The sequence below is a fragment of the Lepidochelys kempii genome, chromosome 2 (genome assembly GCF_965140285.1).
Source record: "Lepidochelys kempii isolate rLepKem1 chromosome 2, rLepKem1.hap1, whole genome shotgun sequence".
NCBI lineage: Eukaryota > Metazoa > Chordata > Testudines > Cheloniidae > Lepidochelys > Lepidochelys kempii.
The window spans coordinates 257,203,048-257,226,762 of record NC_136381.1 but is presented as its reverse complement, the minus strand read 5'-3'; the positions used below and the strand labels follow the sequence as shown (position 1 = coordinate 257,226,762).

At 40.5% G+C, this 23,715-nt stretch overlaps 1 protein-coding gene across 1 annotated transcript in view; it reads left to right on the top strand.

Moving 5' to 3' along the window:
• LOC140907821 (sodium channel protein type 5 subunit alpha) overlaps window positions 1-23,481 on the top strand; it is a 105,672-nt gene extending 82,191 nt beyond the window's left edge. Inside the window, 6 exon segments of the mRNA XM_078851859.1 lie at window positions 349-471; window positions 6,027-6,305; window positions 16,143-16,284; window positions 17,082-17,182; window positions 17,619-17,889; window positions 20,690-23,481. Coding sequence (XP_078707985.1) covers window positions 349-471; window positions 6,027-6,305; window positions 16,143-16,284; window positions 17,082-17,182; window positions 17,619-17,889; window positions 20,690-21,915 — 2,142 coding nt within the window. The 3' untranslated portion in view covers window positions 21,916-23,481.
• The last annotated feature ends 234 nt before the right edge of the window (window positions 23,482-23,715 follow it).

Sequence of the window (23,715 nt, the reverse complement as noted above, 5' to 3'; positions counted from 1 at the left end):
ACAACAAAAATAGTAATTTTGTTAAAATTTTGGCCTCAAAATTCTTACAGCTTTAATAATCTAAGTTAGCATTAGTAAGACAGGTCAAGTACATTTGTTTTGTTAAAATGGATTGGGTGAAATCTTGGCACCCCTGAAATCATTGGTGTTTTATTATTAACTTCAATGCTGCCTGCATTTCACTCATTATTTTATACCTGTTAGTGTCCCCTTAAGATGCCTTTCTATTGTACTGTACTGGCTGCCATTTCATACTTTCACTGATAGGACTTTGTAAGCATGAGAAAAAAGAGGAAAAAAAAACAGAGGGCAGGATTATGCTAATATTTTTTGTCTCTCTCTATTTAGGTCTCTTTAGCAAGCCTTATAGCTAACTCACTTGGATATGCCGAAATAGGACCCATGAAATCCCTTAAAACCCTGAGAGCATTGAGACCATTAAGAGCATTGTCACAATTTGAAGGGATGAGGGTAAGAATAAATAAAGCAACCATTGAAGAAGCCCCTTTGTCTGAAGAGCAAGCATGTGAAAGGACACTATTTCATATGGGTTTGCTTTCATTATGGTGCTGTACAATAGTTAAGGTTACATTTGAGTTCAATTTTAAGAGTTTTTAAAACTTTATTTTGTAAAAAAAACCACTGAAATGGCAAAAAAAAATCAAATCATACTCAAAATTTATATATGTTTGGATTTTTTGTAGTGGTTTGATGAAAAATGAATTGAAACACAAAGAACAATAAGATTTTAAAAATCATTCCTTTATGGCCGATTTTCACTGAATTCTCTCTCTTTTCTTCCGCTAGAATTCAGACATAGAAAAAGTCACAAAATGTTTGCGGATTTTTTTTTAAATAATGAAGAAAAGTAACCTTACACTTATAAATCTGGAAAACTAATAAGTAGATTTACGGGGGAAAAAATCCTCTGATATACTTTAGTTTAAAGCTGGAATGCCAGAATTAGCTTGTAACCATATCACTTGTGTTCATTGTTTGTCCAAACATTTTCTTGCTCACTTTTGCATTTTCTTGGTGAATGAATATTTTGCCAGGAGTTCTCTTATCTGTTTGTTTTTGCTTGATGATCATACTAAGTACACAAATGATGATCTCATTGAAGCAATGGCAAAACTCCCATTGACTTCAATTGGTCCAGGATTTAACCTTTAGTGATTTGGATTTGTTGTTTTTGTATTTCCTTTTTATCATTACATGATTAGCAAATTATTATAATTGTATTCTATATCAGCAAGTGCATCACTAATACTGCAGATCACATGGCAACACACGATATGTAAGTTAGCAGTGTAAGTAACATTTACAAATTAATCTAAGATTTCTGATGTAAACACACATAGCAAGGCACCAGATAAATTTTTCAATAAATGAAAGCAAAAACTAAATTCGGAAACACAAAATCCTTAAGTGTGCTAAGGAAAGGTATTACTATGTATTAATTATTTAATAATTACAAAAACTCAGGAGACTGATACTAAGATAGGGAGCCTATTATATCTATATCAAATTCAGATTCAGTATATGTTTGTATGAACTAAAAGTCATTAATATCTAGAGGATGTTCAGTAAGTTGATGGCCCCATTCCTGTTTCTAAAGTAAAATTGTCTGCATTAAGGTAACAAAACCACCAGAACAATTGGAACCCTTGTTGATACTACTTGCAGAAAGGTCAAGAATTCAGCGAACATGGAAACTGGAGATAAGTCCAACTCACAATATTCAGATCTGAACTTTCCCAGAGTTTGGAGGTGTTTAGACCAGAGATTATGTTCAACCCATAAGAGAAAGACGCACCAACAGTGACATTTGAAACTAGATTAAGATTTCCTTTAAAATTTACCACAGGTTGTTTAAAGGTTTTGGTTTAGACCCATCTCTAATGCAAACTAGATAATCTCCCTCATTCTTCCCCCAACATAGTAATTGCACATCAAGGTTGAGACATTAGTTGGATATTGTGGGGAAATTTGTGCTATCACTAACTAATCTACATACATGTTCTATGGATATAGGAATTCCATCTCCAGGCCTGCCAGTTCTGACCCTTTCACTAGCACTAAATTCATAATTAATATTAATTCGTAATTAATAATCATAACTAATAATGAAAATAATTTACCTTGGTCACTCACAATATGGTATTGTACACACTAGTGATAGAAAAAGCTGGGGATTCAGCTGAGTGTCTAAAGTCATACTTTGCCCCCTGAATCTTATATGTTGACCTAACTGTCATGACCCTTGCCTTCAGCACCTCCAGGTTACATTGCAAAAACTCATGCTACCTGAAGCTAGTTGTGAAGGGCACACTATACTGATTTACAATAACTGAGGGTCTGATCCATAGTGTGGCCTTCATGATTGCCTGTTGTGAGTGTGTAACGTCATTTTTCTGTGAAGTGTAAAGAAATGCAAAAGGGACAGAGAAACCCTATATTAGTAGTTTAGAAGAAAGTGAAATACTGTGATATGATGGAGAATAAGACCTGGCATTTTCATACTCAGTTTCAAAAAGAGAGAAAATTTTATTTTTGTGAATCAATATCACTTTGTCCCAGGCTCAGAAATGTCAGAGAAAAAGAGAAAAGGCTTGTATCAGCAGAGAAGATCCTAATTTTGATAGAATGAAGGAACTGAGCAGCAAACTCATTCAAATATAGACTAGATTTTATAGAAAGACTGTTAGAGTATTGTATATGAGTGCTAATGTGAGTCATTGGCATATAGTAGTGGATTTAAAGCAAAAAGTTAGTAATATAGTGGGTAAACAATTACATGTTGTGATACTGGGTGTATATGAATTTTTAGATGTTTTTATGTTAAGTTTGGTATATGTCATAAATATAAAGGGAAGGGTAAACCCCTTTGAAATCCCTCCTGGCCAGGGGAAAGCTCCTCTCACCTGTAAAGGGTTAAGAAGCTAAAGGTAACCTCGCTGGCACCTGACCAAAATGACCAATGAGGAGACAAGATACTTTCAAAAGCTGGGAGGAGGGAGAGAAACAAAGGGTCTGTGTCTGTCTGTAGTCGTCTTTACCGGGGATAGACCAGGAATGGAGTCTTAGAACTTTTAGTAAGTAATCTAGCTAGGTATGTGTTAGATTACGATTTCTTTAAATGGCTGAGAAAAGAATTGTGCTGAATAGAATAACTATTTCTGTCTGTGTATCTTTTTTGTAACTTAAGGTTTTGCCTAGAGGGGTTCTCTATGTTTTTGAATCTAATTACCCTGTAAGATATCTACCATCCTGATTTTACAGGGGGGATTTCTTTATTTCTATTTACTTCTATTTTTTTTATTAAAAGTCTTCTTGTAAAAAACTGAATGCTTTTTCATTGTTCTCAGATCCAAGGGTTTGGGTCTGTGGTCACCTATGCAAATTGGTGAGGCTTTTTATCCAACATTTCCCAGGAAAGGGGGGGTGCAAGTGTTGGGAGGATTGTTCATTGTTCTTAAGATCCAAGGGTCTCGGTCTGTAGTCACCTAGGCAAATTGGTGAGGCTTTTTACCAAACCTTGTCCAGGAAGTGGGGTGCAAGGTTTTGGGAAGTATTTTGGGGGGAAGGACGCGTCCAAACAGCTCTTCCCCAGTAACCAGTATTAGTTTGGTGGTGGTAGCGGCCAGTCCAAGGACAACGGGGGGAATATTTTGTACCTTGGGGAAGTTTTGACCTAAGCTGGTAAAGATAAGCTTAGGAGGTTTTTTCATGCAGGTCCCCACATCTGTACCCTAGAGTTCAGAGTGGGGGAGGAACCTTGACAGTATACATCAAAGGCTTTTACATTTTGCATGGCAGGAAGGCTTTGAATCCTGGATAACGGGTCCAAATCTGTTTCAGTTAAAACTGTGCAACCCCATTGAATTCCACAGGAGTTGCACAGGTTGTAGCTGAGGCAGTTTTGTAACTAACATATCTACTGCTTTTCTTTGTTCTGCTAACCATTCTCTCCAAATCATCACCTATATGTGGAAAGATCCTACATAAGGAATTTGCCACTGCTCTATGGAAGAGCCAGGGCATCAGTTCCGGATCCTGGTAGATCCAGTGAAGCTGATGTCTGTCAGTGTGTGGGTCCTGTGCCTCTAGACAGGTTCCACAGCTGCTTCTTCCCTTCCCATTCCTTTGGCCCCACAGCATCAGTTGGAGAGCCTGTCTTGGGATAAGGGGAAAGAAAGGAAAATGTGTTATAGAAGTGGCATTCTATATACCTGTCTCTGGCAAGTTGTACTATCTGTATACTACGAGTCTGATGTGATATCTTCGTTGTCTGTTGGCCATAGAAGAAAGTTGTTATGGGGGATTGTCAACCATCTGAACTGTCTATGGACAGTAAGATTTTGGTGTCTCTGCTCTATAAAAGGGAAGTGAACTGAAAGATGATATACAATTGTCTGTAAGCCATTTGTGATTGGTGGTTCATGATGATTTGTAGTCCAGACTGGAAATTATATGAAACAGGACCAGTAGCGATGAGGGTTTTTGGTGTATCAGTAAAGGCAGCATGAGGATATAGGGGTATAGTTAAGACAGCTTGTACAATCTTAACTACAAATTTGTCCCCTATTTATATAATCCCAGTGTTCTAAAAATGTTGTTCTGAATCAAGATATTTATTTATAACTTTAACATTATCATAAAGTTTTTGTCTGGGAAATGCTATAGCTTCTGCACAAACGGTATAGACCTTGAAGGCTTTTCTGGCCATGTGAAACCCAGCAAGCACAAACTTGACTAGCACAATATTTGAGGCTTCTTTCCTGTTCTCTCTCCTAATTTGAAAGCTGTATGAAACTTGTAAGGAAACAAAAATAAGAAAAGCTTGCCTGGGTTTGGGATTTGTTATGAATCTGAAATGTATTCACTTGAATGTAGGGTGAGTGTCATGCTATACTTGCACTCAGTTTAGGACACTCTCACTCCACCCTCCCAATAAGCCCAGGCTCCCACTTTAACTTTAGATATTTCTTAGAGGGGATGCCCAGTGGCCTGCTTGACCTCTCTTTTTCAAAGTGTTGCCTTTGGGAAGCTAGCTCGCCCCACTGGCTGTGACCTGTGTGAAGGTAAAGGATCACCCATACTCTACTTTTGGGGGGTACTGGGTTCTACTCTGCCCTTTACTAGGCAATGAGCAGAAGTTCCTGTCCTAAGCAGGAAGTCACAGCTTTGACATTTGTTTACTCTATGAGATCATTAGTAGAGGTTACTCCTTGAAACACTAGCCAGATGTGATGAGATGCACTTTGGAAGTTAAAGTCTCCATCAGGCATGAGTCAGAATGTGTAATTTATGCAAGTTGGTCACAATTTCTGCTATTTCCCCAGAAGAGATTATGGTAGATCTTATTTTTTCATACCAGTGGAGCTTATAAGTCTGCTCAAAACTTACATGTTGTACTGACACTTTCCAGGTTACTCTTGAATTGTGGAAAACTTCTCATGGAAGTTACAATATCTGCAGCAACCTTTACATATCTACCACAGATTCATTATTGATCCTCTAATAACTAATTTTCCACACAACTTGAATAAATTTCATGCTGACATGAATAAAAACAGACGGCTATATTAATCCTCATGAGGAAATAATGTGTATTTAGAATCTTGTAGAAACAAAAAAACAAACAAAAAAAAACAACAACAAAAGGAAGCTCCAAAAGTGAACATTCTACCATTACATTCAAATACTTTATTTTTATTTAATAGTGCTCCCAAGTGTGCTAGGTGTTTCACAGAAAACAAAAAACAGGTTCCTGTCCGGAAGAACTGATAATCGAAGGGCCTGATCCTGCCAACACTATAGATGTAAGAACCTTTACTCGAAATAGTTGCCGCTTCAGTAGAAGTATTTATGGGAGTAAAGTTACTCATGTGTGTAACTGTTTACTGAAATGACACGGGATTGCTTAGATTTTCAAAACAGTTTAATGCAGCAAATAGCTGTTTAAGGCTTTGCACATGTGAATACCTATAGTAACTGCATGTTTTTCTTTGATTTCTCCTAAGGTGGTTGTGAATGCCCTAGTAGGTGCCATCCCTTCTATCATGAATGTTGTGCTTGTCTGCCTCATTTTTTGGCTCGTTTTTAGTATCATGGGAGTGAACCTATTTGCAGGAAAATTTGGAAAATGCATTAACTTGACTGAAGAAACATCAGGATTAAATGAAAGTATTAGGAACAAATTGGATTGCACAACCTATAATGACACGCAAAAAATATATTGGACAAATGCTAAGGTCAACTTTGATAATGTTGGTTCTGGTTATCTGGCTCTTCTTCAGGTGGTAAGTTCTGTTTTGCTGACTGGCACATTGTGGGGTGGGGTGGAATCAGGTTTTGCCAGTTGCTTACCCACATCTGCAAGGAGTGGGAAGCAGTGGCCCTGCGAAGCCTGCTGTCCCAACCCCACCCCATGTTCAGACTGACAATATGGTTAGCCCATTCAGGGTCCCTTCCAGTGTATGCACATATAGTGTCCAATGGTGAGCTACGAACTGATTATGTAACCATTTGAAAATGTGCTCCTCTGATTTGCAGCTATCTCCTGGGAAGATGGTATGAAATGTTTGTTATAATTTCATGAAACTACAGGCAAAATTCTCTCCTGCACTGAGTAAAGCTCAGTGCAGAAATGGGAAGTGGGGAGAGAGCATCAGTGGGCTGGTTCCAATTCCCTGATTTGTTGTGATCAACTCTGTCACAAACATGTCAGCAAGGAGATCCCCTACACCAGGTGAATTCTGTGCTGGGCATTTGTGGACATACTACAGTCCCTTTGCACCATCTCAGAAGCACAAAAATGTAAACAGGCTAAACAATCTCATCCTAAAAGTTTAATATGATTTTAATAATTTTTCTGTTTTTTCTAGGCAACATTTAAAGGTTGGACAGACATTATGTATGCAGCAGTAGATTCACGAGGGGTAGGTCATGAAAATTAAAATGTTCTCTCTTGTAACCATCTCTCCAATTGTTACTTGTGTTTTCTAATTTTCATGCTTATTAGTGTTAGTCAACACAATGTGTAGGTCTAGTCTGTACATTGTTTTCGTGGTGCTATCTACTCACTGAGCTAAAATGGATGAGCATCTTTTTCAAAATAAATGGGCAAGCATTATTTATTAAGTATCATTATTATTATATTTAATGTATGTATTACTGTGCCACCTAAAGACTCCAGTCAGGATTAAGGTTCCACTGCATTAGCTGCTGTACAAATACAGAGGAAGATACAGTTCTGCATCCAAAGGACTTAAATTGAACAAAATTACCAGCATATCTTCCAAGGAAATGAATGAGCTCAAATGTAACCACATTTGAAAATAATTTTCTCAGGTTTATGTAAAACTTTGTTGCTTTTTTCCAACAGTAATAGAATAGCTTTTCAACCAAAGGTTTAAATTGGAAGAACACATCTCGGCCAAGATTCTCAAAAGCAGAAGCTTGAAGTTAGGCTCCTAAATAAGTGACCTGATTTTCAAATGTTGAGTGCTCAACAGTTGCCACCGACCTCAGTCAAAGCTGTTGGTTGCTCCTCGATGCCTTTGAAAATCATGCCAGTAAGATGTGATTCAACTCTCTTTGAAGTCAATAAAGACTCCGGTTGACTTCAATGGAAGTTGAATTGGACATATATTTAGTCATGATATATAATATTTTAAACAGATGGTTAAAAAGGGAAACATTTTCTTATGTGTCCTTGAATGAAGACAAAAGTGCAACTCCTCTCACTCTCCTTAAAAAAATCCATCCGTCAAGCTTTTAATTTCTTTGTCAGCAGTGTAAATGGAATGGGAGATATTGTCCTACAAGTTTCTTAGCACAAGTGTAATCAACATCAGTGTCAGTTGCAGTGATCTCTTCAATACGTGGACAGAGAACACCTTAAAGATTGCACAGAAATCAAATCAACAGACAATAGCAATCATACCACTTGTCAAGGTTCCGTCCCCACTCTGAACTCTAGGGTACATATGTGGGGACCTGCATGAAAGACCCCCAAGCTTATTCTTACCAGCTTAGCTTAAACGCTGCCACCACCAAAGAACAGGGGAAGTGCCCACTTGGAAATGTCTCCTCCCCCAAAAAATATCCCCCCAAGCACTACACCCCCTTTCCTGGGGAACGCTTGATAAAAATCCTCACCAATTTGCATCGGTGAACATAGAACCAAACCCTTGGATCTTAAGAACAATGAAAAAGCAATCAGGTTCTTAAAAGAAGAATTTTAATTGAAGAAAAAGTAAAAGAATCACCTCTGTAAAATCAGGATGATAAATACCTTACAGGGTAAGCAGATTCAAAACATAGAGAATCCCTCTAGGCAAAACCTTAAGTTACAAAAAGACACAAAAACAGGAATATACATCCCATTCAGCACAATTTATTTTATCAGCCATTTAAACAAAACAGAATCTAACGCATATCTAACTAGATTGCTTACTAACTCTTTACAGGAGTTCTGACCTGCATTGCAGCTCTGGTCCCGGCAAAAGCATCACACAGACAGAGAGAACCCTTTGTTTCCCCCCCGGCCCTCCAGCTTTGAAAGTATCTTGTCTCCCCATTGGTCATTTTGGTCAGGTGCTAGCAAGGTTTATTTTTAAGTCAGTCTTAACCCTTTACAGGAAAGGGTTTTTCCTCTGGCCAGGAGGGATTTAAAGGTATTTACCCTTCCCTTTATATTTATGACAGCCCCCCCCCCAAATCACAGATAGGGCGAAACGCTGGCTGTGATTTCTTCCTGGAACTCTAGGAAAAACAGAGTTAATAAGACACATGCACCTCTAAATATACTACCAAGTATATAAAGACTAACAATATTTTCCACATCTCAAGGACGATTTTAACAAGTTGATTTTGGGAAACTTTCACGGGAGAGTGCATCAGCCACTTTGTTAGAAGCTCCTGAGATGTGTTGGATGTCAAAATCAAAATCTTGGAGAGCTAAACTCCACTGAATAAGTTTTTTGTTATTTCCTGTGGCGGTATGAAGCCACTGTAGCGTAGCATGTTTGGTTTGCAGGTGGAAACGCCGTCCCCAAACATATGGGCGTAGCTTTTCCAGAGTGTAGACAATGGCGTAACATTCTTTTTCACTGACTGACCAGTTGCTTTCCCTCTTAGACAGCTTCTTGCTGAGAAACACTACAGGATGGAATTCTTGATCTGGTCCTTCCTGCATTAAAACTGCTCCCACACCATGTTCGGACGCATCTGTGGTTACTAGGAACGGTTTGTCAAAGTCTGGGGCACTTAGCACAGGGTCAGACATGAGTGTCGCTTTAAGCTGGTTAAAGGCTTTCTGACACTCTTCGGTCCACTGAACGGCATTTGGCTGTTTCTTTTTGGTTAGGTCTGTCAGTGGGGCGGCGATTTGGCTGTATTGCAGTACAAATCGCCTGTAATATCCGGCCAAGCCTAAGAAGGATTGAACCTGTTTCTTTCACTTTGGGACAAGCCACTTTTGGATAGCATCCACTTTGGCCTGTAGGGGGTTGAAAGTTCCTTGACCAACCTGGTGTCCTCTGTTTAGGCCTCTTTGACACTTCTTAGCCTTAACAGTTAGTCCCGCCTTCCTTATGCACTCGAAAACTTTTTGTAGATTTTCCAGGTGTTCTGCCCAGGAATCCGAAAATATGGCCACATCGTCAAGGTAGGCGACTGCATATTCTCCTAATCCTGCTAGGAGACCATCTACAAGTCTTTGGAAGGTGGTGGGTGCATTCCGCAGCCCAAAAGGGAGTACATCAAATTCATACACCCCGACATGCATGACGAAGGCTGACTTTTCCTTGGCGGATTCATCTAGTGGTACCTGCCAGTACCCCTTGGTTAAGTCCAAGGTAGAGATGAACTGGGCCCGTCCCAGATTCTCTCATAGTTCATCTGTGCATCGCATTTGATAGTTGTCTGGGCAAGTTACAGCATTTAGCTTACGGTAGTCCACGCAAAAACGTATCTCCCCATCTGGTTTGGGAACTAGAACCACTGGAGATGCCCGTGCACTGCCAGAGGGGCGGATTACCCCCATCTGTAGCATATCCTGGATCTCCCATTCTATAGCAGTTTTAGCTTGAGGAGACACCCGGTAAGGTTGGACTTTAATTGGGCGAGCATTACCTGTGTCAATGGAGTGGTATGCCCGTTCAGTCAGTCCTGGGGTGGCTGAGAACTTCGGTGCATAGCTAGTACACAGCTCCTGGATCTGCTGTCGCTGCATACGCCCAAGGGTCATGGAGAGGTTCACCTCTTCCACGCCACCAGCACTTTTCCCTTCGTAGTAGACGCTTTCAGGCCACTCAGTGTCATCTTCTCCCTGGGCTGTAAACTGACAAACCCTTAATTCTCTGGAATAAAAGGGCTTTAGAGAATTAATACTGTGCAGCTAAAAAAAGGCTTTCGGTTGGAAGTGGGGAATGCTATGAGATAATTAACAGCTCACAGGCGCTCCTGGACCGTGAATGGCCCTTCCCATGACGCTTCCATTTTATGGGCCTGGAGCGCCTTTAAGACCATGACCTGGTCCCCAACTTTGAAGGAACACTCTCTGGCATGTTTATCATACCAGGCCTTTTGCTCCTTTTGAGCATCCTGTAGGTTTTATTTAGCAAGGGCTAAAGAGGTTCGGAGGGTGTTTTGTAGGTTGGTTACAAAGTCCAGAATGTTAGTTCCTGGAGAAGGAGTAAACCACTCCCATTGCTGCTTCACCAACTGAATGGTCCCGTAACCTCGCGGCCAGATACAAGTTCAAATGGTGAAAACTATAAACTGGGATGTGGTACAGCTCTGTAGGCTAAGAGCAACTGATGCAACACTAGGTCCCAATATTGGAGTGCTTATTTACAAATTTACATATTATGGCCCCCAAAGTTCCATTAAATTTCTCCACCAGGCCACTTGTTTGATGATGGTAAGGGGTGGCAACCAAGTGAGTCACCCCATGAGGTTCCAAAAGGCTTTCCATAGTTCCTGCCAGGAAATTAGTTCCTGCATCTGTGAGGATGTTGGAGGGCCAACCTACCCTGGCAAAAATGTCTGCTAGTGCCTGGCACACACTTTTAGCCCTGGTGTTGCTTAGAGCTACTGCTTCCGGCCATCAGGTGGCAAAATCCATGAAAGTCAGTATGTACTGCTTTCCTCTGGGTGTCTTTTTCAGAAAAGGACCCAGAATATCCACAGCTACTCGCTGAAATGGAACCTCAATGATGGGGAGTGGCTGGAGAGGGGCTTTGACCTGCTCTTGGGGTTTTCCCACTCTTTGGCATACCTCACAAGACCAGACATAGGTAGAAACATCCTTGCCCATTCCCTCCCAGTGGAATGACCTCCCCAAATGGTCTTTGGTCCTGTTCACCCCAGCATGGCCACTAGGATGATCATGGGCTAAGCTCAAGAGCTTTACCCGGTACTTGGTTGGAATTACCAACTGTCTCTGAGGATGCTAGTCTTCCTGGTGTCCACCAGAAAGAGTTTCCTTGTATAAAAGTCCTCTTTCTACAACAAACCTGGATCGATTAGAAGAGCTGAGAGGCGGTGGGTTGCTCCGTGCCGCCGTCCAAGCTCTCTGGAGGCTTTCATCTGCTTCCTGTTCGGTCTGGAACTGTTCCCTTGATGCTGGAGACATCAGTTCCTCATTGGATTGTGGACCTAGGCTTGGTCCCTCTGGAAGCGATGTAGGGGATGGGGCTGTTTCCGTTGACTGTGAACCGCTCTTCGCTGGTGCACTATGTTGGGGTTCAGGCTCCGGCAGAGCCTCTTGTGTAGGGTTATCGGCTGCTGCCAGTTCAGGTTCGGTGGGGCCCTCTGGTGTTAGGGTTGCAAGTACTGCGTTCAGTGGGTCTGGTGCTGGTTGTTCCACCGGTTCTGGTTCTGGGGCTGGCTCTGTCTGGGTCTCTGGGATTGGATCCACTACTGCCGTTGCAGACGTTGGCCTGGGTTCCGGGTCCATCACCTCTAACCGGGTCCTGGTAGAAGTTTCCAGAACAGAGCTAGGTGTGACGGCTGGTTTAGCCTGGCTGCGGGTGACCATTCCCACCCTCTTGGCTAGCTTCACATGATTGGCCAAGTCTTCCCCCAACAGCATGGGGGATGGGATAATTGTCATAGACTGCAAAAGTCCACGTTCCTGACCAGCCCTTGTACTGGACAGGCAACTTGGCTGTAGGCAAATTGAAAGAGTTGGACTTGAAGGGTTGAATTGTCACTTGGATCTCTGGGTCGATTAAATTGGGGTCCACTAAGGAAGCATGGATAGCCAACACTTGTGCTCCGGTGTCCCTCCACGCGGTGACCTTCTTCCCACCCACACTCACAGTTTCCCTCCGCTCTGAGGGTATCTGGGAGGTATCTGGGCCTGAGGACCTCTGGTGTGATTCCGGTGCAATGAACTGTAATCTGTTGAGGTTCTTGGGGCAGTTGGCCTTCACATGCCCCAGCTCGTTATATTTAAAACATCATCCAGCTGACGGGTCACTGAGGTGGGTTGCTGGAGAATGGTGTGGCAGGACGATAAGGTATCTGGAGTAATCCTTGGTGTGTAGTTGGGGCTTTGGGCTGCCCCTGGTGGTAGGGTGTGGTCTGAGGGTGTCCCTTCTGGTATCCGTTCCAACTGCGACTAGGGTTGTTCCTCTCTCCTCCCTTCACCCATTTTTTTCTGGCTTGCCCTACCTCTCTGGCGGTCTGGGACTGCTTGTATCGATCAGCATAAGAAGCAAGACTTTCTGCTGAGTCCATTTCCTTATCCCATAAACACTGTTTTATTTCCTCCTTGGACATATTCAGGAATTGCTCCTCAGCTATCAAATCACACATTCCGTCAAAGCTAGTGACACCCCTTCCTTGGACCCATTTATCTAACAGATCCTTCATCTGGTTTAGATAAGCCACATTACTTAGTCCAGGCCCCCTTTTAAGGGTTCAAAATTTTACTCTGTACGTTTCAGAAGTAATTTGAAATTGCTTTAAAACCAAATCCTTGAACTTATTATAGTCAGAAGCCTCATCAATAGGCATCTTATTGAATATGTCCAGAGCTCTTCCAGTCAATTTTGCGACCAATGTGTTCATCTTGTGAGCTTCAGGAATTTTATGGAGAGTGCACAGTCTCTCAAAGGTGAGAAAATATTCAGCAATATCACTGGATTCATCATACTGTGGACATAGTCGCTCCCATTTGTGGATTGTTGGGGAAGGATGGTTAGGGTTATCCAGTGGATTCCGCTCAGCCCTTACCGTCTCCAACTCCAGTTCATGCTTCCTCTCTTTTTCCTTCTCCTCCATTTCTTCTTCCCTTGCCTCCATTTCTTTTTCCTTTGCCTCCATAGCTCTCCTGTGGGCAGCCTCTTGGTTTTTTTCTGCCTTGGGCTCTGTCATTTTGCCTCTCTGTTTTTAACTAACTTTACACCCGAGAGGTAGAAATAAAACAAACAAACAAAAAACTTGGCTTGTCAAAAAAAAAAAAAAAGGTTGTGCTGTAACCGGATACTGATGTTCTCTGATAGTGATTGTCAGCCTACAGAAAAATCCATTAAAAAAAAAAGAAACTAACACCTCTGTCTCCAGGCAAATAGAGAGAAAAAGCCTCTCGTTGCTCTTAGCTAAAAAAAGAACCCACCTCTTCAGGTCTGTGAAGACTTGTGAATTTCCCTGCAGGAAGTTAACTACCCTGCCTTTAGGTAGAGAAAACTCCAGCTCACAAAAGCAAGGTCCCTTTTGTTATGCTTGTTGCTTTGTCCCCTTTTACAAAACCCTTTAAAATCTTTTAAAATCCTTTTGTGCTTCTGATTAAAAAAAAATCTCAAAATAATTTCAAATTAATCCCACCGCTCTGCCACCATGTCAAGGTTCCTTCCTCACTCTGAACTCTAGGGTACAGATGTGGGGACCTGCATGAAAGACCCCCTAAGCTTATTCTTACCAGCTTAGCTTAAACGCTGCCACCACCAAAGTGTTACACAAAGAACAGGGGAAGTGCCCACTTGGAAATGTCTCCCCCCAAAATATCCCCCCAAGCCCTACAGCCCCTTTCCTGGGGAAGGCTTGATAAAAATCCCCACCAATTTGCATAGGTGAACACAGACCCAAAACCCTTGGATCTTAAGAACAATGAAAAAGCAATCAGGTTCTTAAAAGAAGAATTTTAATTGAGGAAAAAGTAAAAGAATCACCTCTGTAAAATCAGGATGGAGAATCCCTCTAGGCAAAACTTTAAGTTACAAAAAGACACAAAAACAGGAATATACATTCCATTCACCACAGCTTATTTTATCAGCTATTTAAACAACACAGAATCTAACACTATCTATCTAGATTACTTACTAAGTTCTAAGACTCCATTCCTTTTCTGTTCCCAGCAAAAGCATCACACAGTCAGAGAGAACCTTTGTGTCCCTCTCAGCTTTGAAAGTATCTTGTCTCCTCGTTGGTCATTTTGGTCAGGTGCCAGCAAGGTTATCTTAGCTTTTTAACCCTTTACAGGTGAAAGGGTTTTTCCTCTGGCCAGGAGGGATTTAAAGATGTTTACCCTTCCCTTTATATTTATGACACCACTAAAATACATTGGGCCAAATTCTCTGTCCATTTAGTTAATTGACAACAGAAAATTTGGCATATTATTTTTAGAAGATATTTTCAGGTCACCAAGAAGGATAGTCAAGTGCTAGGAGAAACATTGCTCTCAGTAAAATTGTCATCCACATCTTCTGTGGTGTCCTTAGATTTAACTTTGTCCAACAGTCACACTGTAGATTTTCTCTCCCCTCCTCAAGTGCACCCATGAAATGCAAGACGTACTTATTCCTCGGGAGAGTCTGTGCCAAAAAATTCAAAATTCTGTATATTTTATTTGTCATAATAATGCAATATAATCACCCCAATTTCAATTGTTTTGGTAATTTATTTAAACTACAATACAGAAAAAAGTCACAGCATTTCCTAAACACATGAAAGTTAAGTTACAAACACTTGGTAGCATACCCGGATTCCAGTTATAATCCTGGATTTTCATTTGAAGTATGTTACAGACACCAAACAGCGCCCCCCAAAAAATGTAGAATGTTATTTTAACTTGCTCAGACTTTCATACATGAAAGTCCTACAGGTTTGCTAATCATTGTCCTGTGTCTGGCTGGGGAGTTGGGGAAGTGCTTGGTTCGGATTGTCCTGACATTTTATTGACTGCTTAGTGAATGTTTTATTTGCCCTCAAAGTCTTTTTTTTTTTAAATGGGTATGTAAAATAAATCCTGAGCTGTACTCTAACCCCATTGTGCCACTTTGGCACAGGAAAAAAGTGAGAAAGCCTATAGACCTTCTTAGCTGAGGATTCCCTTCCTGTCATTATAATAAGGCTCCTTTACATCACTTTGGCAATGTAGCAGCCTTAAAACTTTTTACAGGTTTTATACTCCTGGGTGAATTGACTGAGACTGGAAACAGTTAACTAACAATAAGAACATTAACAGTGTCACTACACTGGCAGGCTGCTACATTTGTGCCTCAGAGAATGAGCTCAATTGAAGTCAACAGCCACTTTAACAATGTTACTACAGAGGCATGCTTCTATTTTTGTGCCTCCAGGACATAGCCAGCCTCGTGCATAATAAAAAACTCTACCCTTCCATGCCGCGAGCTGCAGTCGCAAGAGAGAGGGACGGATCTCTCTCTCTCTCTCTCTCTCTCTCGTTGGCACACACATATGCCTAGCCTTCCCTCCCTCCCCCCGCCCGCCAGTGATTAACCACACAGGCACACGCACATCCAGCCTCTCGCCCCCAATTCTGAGGCTGCTCCAGGCATGCTGGAATAGATGCACTGAATGGGCTACCGGGGAAGAGGCGCATGTCCCCTGGCAGATTTTTTTTCCATTTTTCTGCACAGAAATATGCAGGCCATATGAATTCTGTGCTCCTGCAGGGGCACAGAATTCTGTCAGGAGTACTTATTGTTACCCACTAGAGTTTTTAACTAGACAACTTTTTTCAGAATATGTAGTGATGTAGTAAATTTGATATCCTGCAATGAACTCTGTACGGGGGGATGGAGGCACCTATTTGGAACTCCTTCTAGGAGCACAGCCATATTGTTTTCAGTCATTTTTCATCTTGGTTATCATTTTTGCAGAAAGAAAAGCAGCCACGGAAGGAACATAATCTATACATGTACCTCTATTTTGTGGTTTTCATCATCTTTGGATCTTTCTTCACACTGAATCTTTTTGTTGGTGTCATCATTGACAATTTTAACCAACAAAAGAAAAAGATAAGTATATTGGATATGTTTCCAGACCCCTGATATATCCCTTACATGCTGTCTTCAGCGTATAGGATGCCAGCTGTATACTGAAACTCTAAAACATTTATTTACATTTATTACATGGAACAGCATCAGTATTGAATTTAATTGAGGCAGCATTACAAGTGAAGTGCTAAGAAGTGCTTCCCCTTCACCATTCCTTTCCCATGTTTCCCATCCATGTAATTCTTGGCTCCAGAAGCAGCACTGATTCAAGAGGCTGTGAAGTCAGCTATGCAGTCCCTTGAATGCTACTTCCCCTACCTTTCAGAGTAGCAGCCGTGTTAGTCTGTATTCGCAAAAAGAAAAGGAGTACTAGTGGCACCTTAGGAACTAACCAGTTTATTTGAGCGTGAGCTACAGCTCACTTCATCGGATGCATTCAGTGGAAAATACAGTGAGGAGATTTATAGCTAAGCACTGTGGGACAGGGTCTGAGGAGCAGCTCTGGGATTGGGCAGTGCGCCAGAGCTGGTAGAGGACAGCAACAACAGGAGGTCAAGGGGAAGGGAACAAGTTGATCCTTCCCTCGTGTGCCTGAGCTCGTAGCTAGTCATTTTCCTGCTTTCTGAGCCAGTGGAGTGCCACTACAGAACTGTTTAAAATGCATTTGATCCCAATTAGGTACTGTGAGAAGGGTTAGTAACAGCAAGAAATAAAAGGGCAGAAAAAGAAAGAAATGTTGGCTTCCAATATTTTAGACTCTTGCAGGGCAATGATGTTTTTTTCTCATCAATAGTAACAGTAGCATTATCTCCATATACTTAGGTAGACAAGACATCTTTATGACAAAAGAACAAAGAAAATACTATAACGCAATGAAAAAACTGGGATCCAAGAAACCCCAAAAACCCATCCCAAGGCCATTGGTGAGACCACCTGAGTTCTTCCAACTAAAATATTTCTAATCAGTGAAAATCCATAGTAAAATAAACTTAATCCACCCAAAAATTTATTAATTATATATAATATACACATTATATATAATGTATTTGTTTCCACTGATGTTCAGAGAATGTTCATAGAATTAATTCTGTACCAAGAAATTGCCACTGAAGGATTATAAAGAATAAATATTTATTAAGTTCTTTGCAGAAATATTTACCTTGAAATTGATTATCCTTCAGAATGGGAAGGGAATTATGCTATCCTGTTTTATACTCTACCTTTCTCTAATATATCTATCTATAATGGAATTAAGCAACATTGAAACATATAAGGACTACTAGTAAGTAAATACACATGCCTAAGCATGGCCTCATTTTCATAACTAATACTAAATACTCTTGTTTTCCCCCCCTGCAGAACAAATACCAAGGGTTTTTTTTTGACATTGTAACAAGCCAAGCCTTTGATGTTATCATCATGATTCTCATCTGCCTTAACATGATCACTATGATGGTGGAAACTGATGATCAAACTATAAGGAAGACTGACATTCTTAACAAAATCAACATGTTCTTTGTTGCCATCTTTGCTGTAGAATGCACCATGAAATTGTTGGCTCTGAGACACTATTACTTCACCAATGGCTGGAACATATTTGATTTAAGTGTGGTCATTATGTCTATTGTTGGTAGGTAAAAATATACCAACAAGCTCAGTAATAGCCCTTTATATTTCATCACCATATATTATTTTATATGTTTCCATGCCCCCCACCCCTCCTGCTGCCATTTTGTTCCTCCCCCTTTCTGCTCTAGGAGTTGGCCGTATGGTTTTGGAAGTCTATTCCTACCCTTTCTAGGTTCCCTAGGCATCTAGGTATCACATTTGGACCCATGTGCATTTTTGGCACCATTGGCCATTTTGGGGAAAAAGTTTAATTTAATTTAACTGGAAACATCAAAAAATGAATGAATAAATGTAGATTTCATGCCTTTTCATCATTTTAAGAGGAATATATGCTTTTTTTATGAACTTAGTACATTTCTAAATAAAATCTGTTAATCAGTTCTACAAAGGATGCAAAGTATTAGTGACAGAGAAAAAGTATATCCTTAAAGTTTGTTACATGTTTAAAGGGCACAGTTGTTCTAGAGACACCTTTAGAAATGTCCAAGATAGCCTTTTGTGGAGTTATTTATCATAGCATATTAAAAAGTCAATTTATTAAATACCAATAAAAAGGACCATGTATGTAGATTTCTTTATCAAAGTTATTACAGCTCCTTCCCTACTTCCATATGGGTATGGACGTTCCTATAGGAGTCACTGATGATGCTGATCATGTGCTGGTCCAGGCCCCTTTCCCGCAGCACCCACATGATGTGATCGTGGGATACTGAGTCAAAAGCTTTGGCTATATCTAAAAATACGATATTTTGACACTAAACTGGGAGGAGTGGTAGATATGCTGGATGGTAGGGATAGGATACAGAGAGACCTAGACAAATTGGAGGATTGGGCCAAAAGAAAGCTGATGAGGTTCAACAAGGACAAGTGCAGAGTCCTGCACTTAGGACGGAAGAATCCAATGCACCACTACAGACTAGGGACCGAATGGCTAGGCATCAGTTCTGCAGAGAAGGACCTAGGGGTGACAGTGGACGAGAAGCTGGTTATGAGTCAACAGTGTGCCCTTGTTGCCAAGAAGGCCAATGGCACCTTGTATAAGTAGGGGCATTGCCAGCAGATTGAGGGATGTGATCGTTCCCCTCTGTTCGACATTGGTGAGGCCTCACCTGGAGTACTGTGTCCAGTTTTGGGCCCCACACTACAAAAAGGATGTGGAAAAATTGGAGAGAGTCCAGCGAAGGGCAACAAAAATGATTAGGGGTCTGGAACACATGACTTGAGGAGAGGCTGAGGGTACTGGGATTGTTTAGTCTACAGAAGAGAAGAATGAGGGGGGATTTGATAGCTGCTTTTAACTACCTGAAAGGTGGATCCAAAGAGGATGGAGCTAGACTATTCTCAGTGATAGCAGATGACAGGACAAGGAGTAATGGTCTCAAGTTGCAGTGGGGGAGATTTAGGTTGGATATTAGGAAAAACTTTTTCACTAGGAGGGTGGTGAAACACTGGAATGCGTTACTTAGGGAGGTGGTGGAATCCCCTTCCTTAGAAGTTTTTAAGGTCAGACTTGACAAAGCCCTGGCTGGGATGATTTAGTTGGGGATTGATCCTGCTCTAGGCAGGGGGTTGGACTAGATGACCTCCAGAGGTCCCTTCCAACTCTGATATTCTATGATTCTATTCAAAATTATCAGTTGGCCTTTTTTCCACCAGTCTTAAACATGTCTACTGCCCCACACTATTAGACATATTTGGAGTAGAAATAAGAGTAGTGGGACAAATGTATCCTAATCTCTTCCTCTTTCCCTTTCTACCTCCTCTGTGATGACATAAGGGTGAAAACAGAGGAGCAAAAAAGTGGTCCCTGTAAAGCCCATAATGATTAGGAGAATTTTAAAACGCATCTCCCTTAAAAGAGAAGTATTTCTCTATAGTGCAAGTTGCTTCAAGGACTTCCCAGAAAATAGCTAAAATAAATAAGTTGACCTAAAAGGAGAACAAGAGAAAGAATCCCGTTCTTCTATCATGTGAAAAAATGTATAGATATTTCCATCAAGTTATGACCAAATGATGTTTAAAAGATCACCTTTTTCTTTTTTGTTGTCATATGAGACTACTTGGGGCTGCAACGGAACACTTTAGAATAATAAGTGTTATTATTCTAGAATAAGAATAAGTTTAGCCTTTCCTTGTGTAAGGACACCCCTGGAGTAATCATCTGCAGGGATTGAATCTGAGACCTCTGGATTTAAAAGAATAGACTCTACTGCTAGTGAAAATGGACCTTCTCCATTAGTTTGGCGGCATTATCAGACTAATAAAGTAGTCAAATCACAAGAGAGGGGCCAAAAGCCACACTGTTAGCATGGATTACACTTATATTTACTTTATCTGTTTCTGTCTATCTTGCTTACATGGTTCTCATCTAGGCATCTAAGTGCCTATGATTCTGGTGTTATGTTTTGGTTTGTTGTTTGAGCTTTGATTTTTTTCAACCTTTAGGACCAAATGTTAAAACATAGTCACATAACCTTCGCACCCACTGGCAAAATGCTGCACATAAAACATCTACTTGAGTACACACGTGTGTTTTCCATGTGCCGCAGCTCGCAGATTTTGTGGGCACAACATACAATTCCATAAAGGTGTGTTATTTTTTTTAATTTCTAAACTTTTACAGATAAGCCATTAATCTTTTTTTAAAATATGTAAGTTTTCCTGTAAGAACTGTCAGTGTTAGATCATCAACACATTAATGTCAGGGAGATATCAGTTTTACGAATAATATTATTTCTTTCAGTTACAAATTCACAAAAAATTAGAAATTCTAATTGATTATTCCTTTTTTTTTCCTTTAGGCGCTCTGCTTTCTGACATTGTTAATGCATTTGAAAATTACTTCTCACCTACACTCTTCAGAGTCATTCGGTTGGCTGAGATTGGACGAATATTAAGACTTGTCCGAGCTGCCAAAGGAATTAGAACTCTCCTTTTTGCCTTAATGATGTCCCTTCCTGCTCTGTTCAACATTGGTCTCCTCCTTTTTCTGGTCATGTTTATTTATGCCATTTTTGGCATGGCTAACTTTGCTTATGTTCCATGGGAGAGTGGGATTGATGACATGTTCAACTTCCAAACCTTTGCTAACAGCATTCTTTGTCTCTTCCAAATGACAACATCTGCTGGCTGGGATGGTCTTCTCAGTCCTATTTTAAACACTGGACCTCCATTTTGTGATCCTAACATACGAGGTGCTGTGGGAGAATGTGGTAAACCTGCTGTGGGTATTATTTTCTTTGTAAGTTACATCATTATATCATTTCTAATTGTTGTAAACATGTATATAGCTGTTATTTTAGAGAACTTCAACGTTGCCACTGAGGAAAGTACAGATCCTGTAGGTGACGATGACTTTGATATGTTTTATAAAATCTGGGAGAAGTTTGATCCTGAAGCAACTCAATTTATTGAGTATTCTGCACTTTCAAACTTTGCAGATGCTTTGGCAGAACCTTTACGTGTAGCCAAACCAAACAAAATTGAGCTCCTGGCAATGGACCTTCCCTTGGCCAGCGGAGATAGGATTCACTGTTTGGATATTTTGTTTGCTTTTACCAAACGGGTGCTAGGAGAATCTGGGGAAATGGACAAACTAAAAGAACAGACAGAGGAAAAGTTTATGGCTGCCAATCCATCTAGGTTTTTTCATGAACCAATCACAACCACGCTCAGACACAAAGAAGAGGAGGTTTCTGCCATTATTATCCAGAGGGCCTATAGGAGTCATTTGATTCAACGGTCCATGAAGCAGGCCTCTCTCTTATATCATAGAACTTGTGATGGTGACATCCTTGAAGATGCTTCACAGAAGGAAGGTCTCATTGCATTCATGGTGAATGAAAATTATGGTAAGAACCTAGACAAGTCTGAGACTGTGTCTTCAACGTCTTTCCCTCCATCCTATGACAGTGTCACCGGGGACACTAATGACAACCTCCAGGTAAAGACGGCGGACTCTTCCAAATGTGATGTACCTATAGGTTGTCGGCTATCTCCAGACAAAGATAAAGAATCCATTGTTTAATATTTTGTTAATAATGCTTTAAAATATTCACAGAATATAATGATGTAAATATACAGCAACCGAAGCAGCCTTCTTTTTAAACATTAGTTGCAAAAGAAACAAGGGTGGTTCTACCCTTAACTATGGGAGTTCATAAGCTGTCACCTTTGACCCTGCTACATTCAACTTTACTCAATGTTTATATTTAGATATACCTAGGAAGAATCTGTGTAGAGTAATAACTGTTATTTTGGTGGCAGTCGTGAATTAAGGCAGAATCCTTGGTATCTTGTTACTATGGCCCAGACACAGAGCTGATTAGAGCTGCACTTTGCTTACTTCTGCTAACCGAACACCCACCCACTTAGATTGGTTTGCCTCATTATGGACCAAGTTCAAGAAGTGGAAAATAAGTTTCAAGATATCTGGAAAGAAATAGCTGTCTGGGAAAGGGGTGGGAGAAAATGTAATGGTTTTTGAGGGTTTTGAAGTAGGGAGGGGCAGGAGAAATTTAGCATAATTAACACTTTGATAATAAACCTGGTAGACTAATGATTCCCAATCTTTTCAGTTCTGTGACCCACATATCATAAACATTGCTATTGCATGACCCACGGATATGTCAAACTGTACTGGAACTCCTCCAATATGATGAATTTAAACAGTAGCCATGGTATGTATACTATTATAGTCAAGTTACTGCAGTATAATGACATAATAAATGTAATACTTATCATTCCAGAAACAGAAATGAATTACATTAGAATATTTTTTTTACACAAAACTGAACTGCTTTTCCTCTGGAATTATGAAGTTGACATCTTTATCTTCACCATGTTTTCTTTCTAAAAATCTTTGTGACTCTTATGACATCATGATATCATTAGCTGTCACTTCTCCACAACAAACTCTACACCTTGGCCTGCCTTCAGTCTCTTCTACCATGTGTGTAAATACTTATTTGAGATACATGGGTTCATACTTTCTGTATGAACCATTTTGCTTTTCATTTACTGATTTGTCTTCCTTTCTGTTGCATTGCCAGGTATTCAGAGCCACAAGACCACTCAAGTCTCTCTTGACACTTACATTCCATATTTAAAACTGTTAATTGTATATGTAAATCACTTTTCAAGATAAGATTAAAAAAAGTGGCAAGATTCATGTGACTATCAAGGGTAACTGGTCCAGGGGAAGCACAGCTTTCCTTTCTTCCCCACAGTGTTTTCAGACAGAAAAGAAGCTTGGCTTTGTGGCTGAGGCCCTGGACTGAGACTCTGATCTGGGTTCAATTCCTTGCTTGGCTACAGACTTTCCATGTGACCATAGGCAAATCACATTTGACTGCAGTGCAGATGTACCTTAATCTCTCTTTCACTCAGTTCCCCCTCTATAAAATGGGAATAATAATATTTCCTTTAATAAATCTCCCTTTTCCCCACTTTTGTCTGTCTATTTAGATTGTGAGCTCTTTGGGCAGGGACTGGCTCTTACTATGCATATGTACAGTGCCTTGCACAATGTGGTCCCAGTCTTAATTGGGGCTTCAAGGTACTATTTGAATACAAAAAATAATAAATAATATTTGTAATGCCTTTTATCTTTCTTTCTCTCTGTTTTATTCCCCCTGCTTCTCCTGGTGTAAATGGTCTCTTACTATGGAGTTTTGGGCCCATGCTGTAACTTTCTCCCTATATTTCGAAGCTAGACACCATGGGCAGTATCCTTTATTGGTGTGAATCAGCATAGTTTCATTGAAGTCTGTGACTCTGTACTATTGAAATCAGTGGAACTATTCTGCTGACCATTCACTGCTCCGGC